This window comes from Leiobunum rupestre, chromosome 8, assembly GCF_980474605.1.
Source record: "Leiobunum rupestre chromosome 8, qqLeiRupe1.1.hap1, whole genome shotgun sequence".
Classification (NCBI taxonomy): domain Eukaryota; kingdom Metazoa; phylum Arthropoda; class Arachnida; order Opiliones; family Sclerosomatidae; genus Leiobunum; species Leiobunum rupestre.
This window is the reverse complement of record NC_143391.1, coordinates 32,345,151-32,356,356: the sequence shown is the minus strand read 5'-3', so window position 1 is coordinate 32,356,356 and position 11,206 is coordinate 32,345,151. Positions and strand designations below refer to the sequence as shown.

At 34.4% G+C, this 11,206-nt stretch overlaps 1 protein-coding gene across 1 annotated transcript; it reads right to left on the bottom strand.

The window, feature by feature from the left end:
- Positions 1 to 306: 306 nt before the first annotated feature.
- LOC149933221 (uncharacterized) lies at positions 307 to 1,342 on the bottom strand. The gene is made up of 4 exons (XM_090157241.1): positions 1,163 to 1,342; positions 865 to 1,086; positions 678 to 809; positions 307 to 606 (listed from the first exon to the last, which is right to left on the bottom strand). Exons 1-4 carry the CDS (start codon positions 1,340 to 1,342, stop codon positions 307 to 309), a joined length of 834 nt encoding a protein of 277 aa, XP_090013367.1.
- Between the last annotated feature and the right edge of the window lie 9,864 nt (positions 1,343 to 11,206).

The window sequence follows — 11,206 nt, the reverse complement described above, 5'->3', positions numbered from 1 at the left end:
GATTTTGAAGTAGATATGTAGGTTTAGAATATACAATCCTGTAAGTTCCCCATACACATTTTCTAAGGTAGGCTTAATATATTACCAGACTGCCTAATCATAAAATGTATATGTAATCTAAACCACCACATAAAATGTATTTGTAACCTAAACTACCAAATTACAAAATGTGATGCTAACGGGTGATAAATAAGACAAGAAAGTGAAATTTTAATGTGAAAAGTGAAATTTTAATAATTTTAAAGTGAATGGGTGATATTTTAAATAAATCATATCGCAATTAAACTAGTGGTTCATATATATTTGTCAAATAGGCACAGACTGCAAACATACTACTTGATTAAAAAGTCCCACTTTGAGTCGCATTAACACAGCAAAAAATTGATCCGAAAGAGATAACTTGAATGTGCGCTTTCTTTTCGGGTCTTTGCCTTCTTCCTTCTTTCCTCTCCAAAAGTGCATTCGTTCAGCTTTAGGTTTTAAAACATTAAAAAGCCACATAAAAACAGCGAAGGTGGGCAATCCTGTATAGAACTTTGTCATCTCATCGTTGTCAGTAATTTTTTGAACACCCCAAGTCTTCTGTACTATACGCTCCTCCAACTCCTTTAACATACGATTTTCGACTTCCAAATCAAAATAGTCGGTTTGTGTGCCTTGGGAATATTTTTGGTTACTGGTAGAATGTTCGTTGAATGTTGATCCAAACGAGTTCGTTGTTGATCAAAATGAGTTCGTTGTTGATCCAAATGAGTTCGTTGTTGATCCAAATGAGTTCGTTGTTGATGATGAACCAGTACTTTCAGTAGCTGACAAAGTTATTGTGTCAGTTATTGATTGTGTTAAATGAGGAATTGTCGAGACTGATAACTGTAAGTCATCAGGTTCTATTGCTGACAATGATACATCGTTACTTTCCTTAACTTCCAACGGCATTGATGTTTGGGGTAAGCTTTCTCTCGTAGGCTGGACTTCTAATGATTCTTTCATACTTATGCCATTATTTGCATAATCGTGGAATTTCAATGACAGTATCAGGCATTTCTTCTCTAGATGCTTGGTCAGACATTTTTCGTATACCTTCTCCTATTTTTAAAAAATAACCAAGGCTTAATGACAAATTTAATTTCCACTTAAAATTTCAATTTATAGGATGATTTACCTTCAATTTACTTCGGTTTATTTCTCTTGTACTTCTCTCTTGAGCCAAATCGATCTGACTTTTAGTTAAAGATTTGGAATTTTTCGGTATATTTAAAGTCGGTATCCAATCTGGGTCACTTTTCTCCCATCCAGGATAGCCCGTAACGAAATGTCTGCTACAAACCCGCGAATCTACCATGGGCTTGAAATTTACTCTATTTATAATTTTACCCCATAGGTTAAGTCTGGCTTTCGGAATTCTATGGAATTTAATATTTGGATTTCCGCTCTTGCTTTTACATTCAACAAAACTGCAGCAATATGTGAAAATAAGTTCTAAATTTACCCTTCTTACTCGCGCATAGACTTATCACGGAAGAAAAATAACTATGGCCGTCGAAAAATCCAAACAGTAAATCTGCGCATGCGCTAGATTTATCCCTTCTAGGACGTCCCCAATAATCCCCTATCGTATTGAGATCAGTTGACCAATCAATGGAGGATCAGCGTAGGATATGAATGCTCCGCCAGCACCCCTATTCCGTTAGCGCTCCCACCAATTGAAAATGTTTACTAGAGGTGGGAAAATTAGGTATTATCCCCCTCAGAATTCAAACCTCCCCGGGTTGTGTGAGTTTTCCGTGATATCTGGTGAAAAATGTATATCCATTTAAATTTCCTGCGGGGAATATGACCGAATTTATATGCCTAGTTAGAGTTTCAATCCTGGCGCGTTATTTTCGAGGTTAAAAAACCTCTTGCAAATTACGCATATAGAGACGATGTGATGCTAGTTAAAAGTACCTTTACCTTGGTTATGGCGGTCCGCGATAAAGAAGGCGGCGTCAGGTTCTCAGAAAGAATCTTATTCCGCGCGTGCAGTTCCGATCTCTCTTTGCCACTCTCTCTCTCTCACTCACCCTCTTTATAAAAAAAGGAACTTTTCTGGAACGAGGAATAATTTGCATTCCTTAACTTTAAAATTCCTCTCCAGCAATTTGTTAAGTCAGCCTTGTTAAGAGCGATGAGATCTGCTCGTCTACTCCGCTTCCCTTCCTCGCCGTGACTCACCCAGTTCCAGCTATCGCGTGCATTACACGCTCAAGATATTTAAATTTCTCAGCCGGGATGCTAATGTTCCGACAATTTTCCTTTTCTCGTCTTCCTCTTTTCCCCTTAAATTAGGCGTGTAATATCTATTATAAATATTGCTCTAATGATTTAGATTGTCTTAAAAATGATGTTTCGTCGTAATAGGCTTACTTTTGTTACCGGTTTGTATCTAAATTAGCTTCTAAAAATATTAATTTGTGAGTAAATGACTATTTTAATTAAAATTATTATAAGGTTTCTTTAAATCCTTAATGTATGTAGAAAATCAGTTGTGAAAAATAATTTTAATGTTATTTTAAAATGAATAAAATTTTAAAATGAATAAAATTTTAAAATGAATAAAATTTTAAAATGAATAAAATTTTAAAATGAATAAAATTTTAAAATGAATAAAATTTTAAAATGAATAAAATTTTAAAATGAATAAAATTTTAAAGTTAATAAAATTTTAAAATGAATAAAATATTAAAATGAATAAAATATTAAAATGAATAAAATATTAAAATGAATAAAATATTAAAATGAATAAAATATTAAAATGAATAAAATTTTAAAATGAATAAAATTTTAAAATGAATAAAATTTTAAAATGAATAAAATTTTAAAATGAATAAAATTTTAAAATGAATAAAACTTTAAAATGAATAAAACTTTAAAATGAATAAAATTTTAAAATGAATAAAATTTTAAAATGAATAAAATTTTAAAATGAATAAAATTTTAAAATGAATAAAATTTTAAAATGAATAAAACTTTAAAATGAATAAAAATTTAAAATGAATAAAAATTTAAAATGAATAAAATTTTAAAATGAATAAAATTTTAAAATGAATAAAATTTTAAAATGAATAAAATTTTAAAATGAATAAAACTTTAAAATGAATAAAATTTTAAAATGAATAAAATTTTAAAATGAATAAAATTTTTAAATGAATAAAATTTTAAAATGAATAAAATTTTTAAATGAATAAAATTTTAAAATGAATAAAATTTTAAAATGAATAAAATTTTAAAATGAATAAAATTTTAAAATGAATAAAATTTTAAAATGAATAAAATTTTAAAATGAATAAAACTTTAAAATGAATAAAAATTTAAAATGAATACAACTTTAAAATGAATAAAATTTTAAAATGAATAAAACTTTAAAATGAATAAAATTTTAAAATGAATAAAATTTTAAAATGAATAAAACTTTAAAATGAATAAAATTTTAAAATGAATAAAATTTTAAAATGAATAAAACTTTAAAATGAATAAAAATTAAAAATGAATTAAATTTTAAAATGCATTAAATTTTAAAACCTAGAAATTTTATGTTGAATTTACATTTATATTTAACAGTAAGAATAGAAAAACTTGTATTTTTTTAAATTTCTACTTATTTTTAAACGTTTTGAAATTGAAGTAATACCGAAACAGGTCAAATATTTCTAAACTCTAATCAAACATTTTTTCAAAAAAACCTTCGTTACGTCTTTAAGAAAGTTATCTAGTGAAACCATAAACTTATTGTCTATGGTGAAACATTATCATTATGCACTTTTTATTTAATACGTATACATGCTAAAAGGTTTAAAAAAATAGGTCAGTAGAAAACAAATTTGAAACTTTAAACCAGTTATCCATAAATAGAAGTATACAATGATACAATTTCACGATGCTTTTAAGGGATTTCGCCATCTTGAAAGAAAAGTAAAAGTGTTACGTTTATTGTTCTATGTAAAAATAAACCTCTCGCCTTTCTAACTAAATTCCTAACCTTTAAATCTCCGCGGGATTTTACGGCTTCCTTCTTTTAAAATTGTTCAACTCGAAAAAGAAGAATTTAGTCTTATATGGCTTTTTAAAATAGAGATACCTATAAAGTAAAGTAAAAAAATTAGGTTTTTTCATCCTTTTGAAAAGGCGAAATACCCTTTCTGATCCAATTGCGAGCGAGTCAATCAATACGAGCTGCGGTTTTTACAACCATGGTTCTCTTAAGCACGACCTCGGTTAAGGAGTGGCCCTGGAAGAGTGGATATGATCCGTAGAATTTAAATCCGTCTGGAATCAGTGTTGGGTGAAGAGTATTTAAATCCGCTTCCTTTTTTTACGAGTTTTGCGGAGAGGGAAAATGCCAACCCATTCTATTCAATTAGAGAGAAAGGGGTTTATTTATTAGCAGCGCCACTTAGAGTCGCGGTGGTGAAATGTAATTTAGGCCACGATGTCTGTTTTTATAAGGTAAATCGTCGCGAAGAACGGGGTTCCTTCGGGGTGGCCTAATAGCCACCGCTATGCCTAGCTAACAATAAATAGAATGAGCGTACGTGTAAGCCCGCGAGAGCGACATAACCATAAATTTTTTTTTATTCGGTCTCGTAGATCAAGCCTTCAAAAAGCTCGTTGCTTAAAGTACCATGAAACTCCATTATCGCGTCCTGGAAAAAAGCGCGTCGCCCATCACTATATATACTGAAAAGAATGTCCTGTTCGTTCGATTCTCTCCTGGGGAAAAGCGTTCGATAGTCTCTTTAAAAAGGATAAAATACTTTCTTTGTGTTTCGCGTCCCTTTAAAAATGGTCTCGCGCTTCAGATAACTTCCCTTAAAATGTAGAAACCGTTTCTACTTCGTGGATATAAAATTATAAAGTTAGGCCAGACCATTTAGACCCAGAGTAGATATAGACCGAATAGAGGAATAATATTGGGCGTTAAGTTAAGATTTCAAATGGCGTCGACCTATGTGGTGTTCGATTTCAGAATTTCCTGATTTTTCTCATTTAAATTTTCTACTAGCTTCAACGTTTGTGATCAAAGGTATATACCAAAGAAGGTGACTACATTCTTTAAATAACTATTTAAAGGCGTTACCTTTGACGTCAACTGACCCGCAATCGCTACACGTTTTAGATTTACTCTCCTTTAAATTAAAAAACGTGGATAGTTGAAATATAACATTAGTATTTCGCTTTGTTGGAAAAGGTTAAGTGTTGTTAATCCACCATTATAAAGTAGAAAAACATGTTACATAATATGGTTCCTGATACAAAGCTACGTTTGACGTATTTATAGTTAACTTATCTAAATAGTTCGACATTTAAAGTTTGTTTAAGTCCTATTCCGCTCGTAAGAAATTTACAACTGTCATTTACTTTTGATATTTTGTATCCATAACATAATTAACATAATTCGATTTATCCAGGTATTGTTTCTTGAAAAAAAACCCCCTTAACTTCAAGGAAATGCTATAGTAGACGCAAAGTGTACAATATCAGAAGGTCCTTGACCCATATTTTCGAACTATACTCTTAAAATAACAACATATTTCACACATTTGAATAAATACAATCTCCGATTTGTTAAGAATATCTTTAGTATAGGGGGAAATTTTAGCTATCTATCTAAAATATCATCATTAAGTATTCTAAGTGTTAAATTGGCACCACCAAATATCAAATACCAACTGTCTGTTCATTATGAAACATTTTACAATTACAAATATAAACAACCTGAGAAAAATCCACTATTGTTTTTATCAGTCACCTTGTCCATTAAAAAAGCACTAATGGTACAACCTCATATTCTTAGCACAAAAAAACAATTTTCCACCACAGTAATAAAATGTTTTTCATAAATGGTATTTTATTTCAATACGGAAATGAACAAAGGAACATTTTCTCTTAATCACACTGTTCAAGGTTAAAAGCACGCTCTCATAATAACCCTGTCCAAGGTTAAAAGCACGCTTTCTTGATCACCCTGCACGTTCCTAAGCGCACGCTCTCTTGATCACCCTGCATATTACTAAGCCCACGCTCTTGGAATAATCCTGTTCAAGGTTAAAAGCACGCTCTCATAATAACCCTGTCCAAGGTTAAAAGCACGCTTTCTTGATCATCTGTACAATCAAAAACGCATGCTCTCTTAATAACCCTGTCCAAGGGTAAATGCACGCTTTCATAATTACCTGCCCAAGTTTAAAACCACGCTTTCCTGATCACCCTGCACATTCCTAAGCCCACGCTCTTATAATAACCCTGCCCATGGGTAAAAGCACGCTTTCTTGATCACCCTGATAATTACTTAAGGCAAGCTCAATAAATAACCCTGCCCAATGGTAAATGCACACTTTATCAATCACTATGTCAATTAATAAACAATATACAGGGTGTAAACCATAATCATTTGAAAAACAGAATCTCAATGACCTTGACAATATCTTCAAGATCATTCGAAAAATATCTCGAGAACCGTTGAGTTTAGAAATTCGGTTCTAAATATAAAAGTGTGCGCCTTGAACTTTTAGCTCAACAAAATGCTGAAATGGTGCGATTTTTTTTTCGAAAATGGTAGACACGCCACGCAGCGACTTGGTTTTGGCGAAATCATCCGAAACTCCACCCAAGAGCATTCAACTATTTTAAAGGTTATTAGGCCACGACACGAGAGGCAGCCTAGACATCGATATTGTAGCATTTTTTAATGCCAACCCTTGCATTAGTACCAGAACAGATCATTTCGAATTGATGTTATCGCGTACTTAAATTTTTGAGGTTCTACAAATAGATCAAATCCACCCTTACCATGTTTATCTCTATCAAGGATTAAAGGCGAGTGTTGTTTCATACTTATTAACACTTCAGTTTGGTCTTTGGGGCTTTATTTTCACCATGTTCTTCTTGTTATTGAATTGAATTTATCGGCTTCTGATTAGCTAATGTGCATAAGGTAAAAGTCATTTGACCTTAAAATGTCATGACGCACACTTTTCTAATTGGAACCAAGTTTCTAAACTCAACGGCCCTCGAAATAATTTTTAATAACCTTGAAGACATTGTCCAAGTCATTTAAATTTTCCTTTTTAAATGTCCCCCTTCACGAGCACATCGATTTAATTGTTTACACCCTGTATCAAGATGAATTTAATTATCTTATAATTCTATCGGGTTTCAACCTTCAATCATCGCCCGGAAAAAAATATGCAAGGAATTCAGAAATACACTATCAACTATTAATATACAAAGTATGGGTGGCTTCGGCTTAAAGCGTTGCCATAAATAAGGGCTCGTTTTCAAAAGAGCGACGCAACACAAACAAAAATTAGTTTTAGGCTTTTTTGCTGCTGTTATCAAAAATGAAAATCATCCTTAAGGAAAAAATTGCGTCGATAAAGCGAATGTCGAACATAGTTGATTTTGTTAAAGTTAAGAATGGATGATAGTGGCCTTCTTTGACCGACCAACCGAAAATATTTTGACCAGTGATCCGGTTTGGTTACGTAGGTCTAGACGGTTTCTATCGATTGCTGTATATTTCACCCTTTTGCCCTAGCCTGTTGGAAACATCACAAATATGACCCACGATTGAGGTCGTGTAATTTTTATCGATTGATGCATCATTTACCATTTTGACCCTACCGGTTGAGAGGTTTTTTTTAAATATTGAGCGATTTCTGGAATTTGTTTTTCAAATTTAGGACGGTTTTTGTATTTTTCTTAAGTAAAGGGCAATAAATCATAATTTAAGTTTTAAAGTATTAAGGCCAAATTCGCGTCAATTAACGCGTAACAAAAATATATAAAGTTTTGTATTAGTCAATAAACGCGTATAATATTGGTTGATACGTGGGAAGCCTATTCTCGCGTATTTGGTAGTGAAATATCGTCTGCTTTCGATTTTTCCGAGCAATATTTCGAGAATATGATCGCCATCTATGTTTACGTTTTGTGATTAAAAAGCAGACGAATTTACGCTTGATGTTACCAGAGCCTAATACTGTAGTCCCATATTCTTGGTTAGATTCTAATCAAAATCAAATTTCTAACCATATTGATTTTAATTTTCTTAATATTTTGGAAAAACGGAATATTAACCAATTTATGAACCCCCTATTGACCATGTTTCGATCGCGAAGGTTTGAATATCCATTGGCAGGGCCGGACTTGGCCCATAGGCAGATAAGGAGTCTTAGCCCCCTTTTCACGCGCTGCATTTACTCTTATCCCTGGAACTAGGCTGTGCCTGAATTTCCCTGATTCAGCGTAGAAGTCTGAGCTCTACGGTTATATTACTAAATAAAAGCTCTTAACAATCGTCGACTAAATACGCGATAATTATGCAACATTGCGATTTAAGGCTGCGTCCGTAAACTGCCAGGCAGACATTTTGGTAATTTTAAAACAAAATCTTCTAACTAGGAATTTCTCCAATATAAATTACGATTGATATTATAGATTTATGCCTTCGAATACAGTAATTACGGCTCCTTCCAATGATGGGCCAATAGGCCACAGCCTAGATTGGCCTAGGCGGAAATACGGCACTGTCCATTGGCATTGGTTAAAATATCCTGGTAACGACTACGCAGTACGCTAAACTACAACGCTTACAACCCAACCTCAGAAACTCTATGCAAAAAGCTTAGGCGCCGGGGGTTCTTGAATAGGATGAAAAATGGAGTCGCGTTTGGCCCTTCTGGCTGGGTAATACAATGCTCAACGAGGCGTGAGAGACGCTTTAACGCTTAAATGCTCAACAATTAATATACACCCAATGAGCAGCGAGTGACGGTCCCTTTTTAACCAATCGATGAATGAAAAGCGGGAACGAGAAAAAAAATCTCATTGGCAAATATTCGAGCCGACTGCGACACTGCTGAGAGCCGGAGAGTTAAGACGCGAAGCGAGCGAATGTTGTCGCCTCCGGAAAACGATCAAGATTTGATTACTTAATGTCCGTAGCCTCCCTCAGCCACCCTCCAGCGCGCCACCCACCACACCGTATGGAATAAATGAGGAGTGAATTATTTTTGCTCGGCTTTTCCTTCTGAAAAATGACTTGGTTCGGGGGGCGCTTCCGAAAACCATTTCTTTCTCCGAATGAAATTTTAACGCGTCGCCTTCCTCCGATTCTCTCTCTATCTCGGAGTTCGAATTGATGGCGTTAAATTTATTCATATAAGAAACTGCGATTTAATTATAGGCCTATATCGTTGCCTAGATACAGCGCCACCTATTGCATTCAGACGAAACCCCACACCGTTCCTTGAATATTTAAAGGTCCCAATAGTGTTTGAATTTTAATTACTTTCCGCCAATGCATAAAGCTAAAGAGATTTTAAGAGAAGCTACTGCCGATGTCTATATCAGACGAGAAGTGAAGAAAATTACTCGAAACTCTTTTAAAAAAAATACTTAATGATAAACATAATTTGGTAGCTTTTCATCTTTTAACTTCATTAAAAAGATGTTTATTATAATTTAATATTGAAGCTAAGCCTCGGTCGAGGACTCGGTCATAAATTCGATGAATCGGACCTTAAAGGGACGTCACAATGCCCCATTGCGATTTTAACCAAACAATGAAGAAACGTATTAATAAGTTTCAAAAAGTATTTCATATGACGTCATTTATTTTGTTGAATCAAAAAGATAAGATACTACACTTTGATCTTAAATTATTAAATTTCAAAAAAAAATATTTTATACGAAATTAACCGATTAAAAAATATAGGCCATTGACTAGGGCCCACACTTTCAAAGGTCCACATTTTAGAGCAGTTTTAGGACTTTGCCTATAGGTTCTGAAAGAGTGCTAACGAGATCCTGTATTTTGTAATTTAGAAGTGCATAAACGTTTTATTTAAGTTTTTCGGAAAGCATGTTACCGAATTACACCAACAACTGTACTATATCAATTGACGTATCGCTAATATTTCAGTCTTTTTGAATAAATATTGCTTTTTTTATTGGATCAGGAGAAAACACAAACTTGTGGTACTTTCGCCTCGCAGCATGAGGAGCCGGGTTCGATCCCAGCTTGTGGCACTGGATGAAAACTCGGAATTACTCCTTCCGCGTTGGATTTGCAAGCTCTCCCGCCACTCCTTAAAGGGGTTTTCTCCCGAGATATTCGGTTTTCCCCTTCCATAAAAAGTTGTGGAGGTTAACTGTAGTAGTAAGTGTAGGGAGCTCTGGTTCCCGTGGCATGAAGGGCTTGCCACCACCCTTCTACGAATTGTAATCCGGCCACTTGAATTATTGGCCAATAAAGTCACTAGATGACTTGGTCCTAGCTGATTAATATTATTTTATTATGATTATTAAAACAAAAAGATGACTTGATGACTTCATCGTGGCGTCAATATCAAACGAGTCCTACGCCACAGTGTCGTAAATTTCACAAACCAACGAGTTGATCGAAAATATACTCAAAGGAAATATCTATAGGGACTACCATGTCTATTTAAATATCAAACGTAGAGAATCTACGCGGCGTCACTTTTATTATTATCTAGCAATCAAAAGTAACCGTATCCTCCGAAGGAGAGCGTGTCCCTCCCCATCAGGGCCGTCAGGGCCGTCAGGGCGGCGATAAGGGATCGTAAGGCGTCCCGACGCGTCTACTCGAAACGGCTGTCGAGTCCGGAGGCAGTCACCCGTTGGTATACGATGTAAATTTACTTTTGAAATTCACTCGAAAACACCTCGAAACAACTTGGCATTTATCACCTAAGCGCTCAAAAGTGGAGAGCAGCGCCTCCGTCAAGAGCATCGTCTAATCTCATCACGTTTAGGAACTTCCAACTATTTCGTGGCGAGAAAAAAAAGGCAATAAACCTATTAGGCGGCCAAAGACAGCTAGGAACAAATAAAGAACGTGACCGGGGTACGCGCAACCCGGCCGCTTGCGGCTGTACAACGCGGTTTGGAAGGAAACCCGTATTACCGGAACGTGTGAGGCCGACTTTGTTTTTCTCTTCGCTTAATTCTATTGATTTAATACCGAAAATAGAGTTAGGGGCCTCGTTTAGACCCCCTAACTCTTCATTTATTTCTTATTAATGTTCTCGTTGTAGACCCCTCCAGTTGTTGGTTAAGAACTCCGAGAAATCGGCAACGTAAGCCCGAGCTCGCGCCCTTCGGGAAAATCGCCATAAACCTTCTATTATATTTGTATACC

Bases quoted from the DNA above. Each gene is read 5' to 3' on its own strand.
- LOC149933221 (XM_090157241.1), bottom strand. From the start codon at position 1,342: ATGGTAGATTCGCGGGTTTGTAGCAGACATTTCGTTACGGGCTATCCT. The intron at 1,087-1,162 runs GTAAATCATCCT...TTTTAAAAATAG, and splicing joins TAAACCGAAGTAAATTGAAG to GAGAAGGTATACGAAAAATG. The intron at 607-677 runs GTAACCAAAAAT...CGTATGTTAAAG, and splicing joins ATTCAACGAACATTCTACCA to GAGTTGGAGGAGCGTATAGT.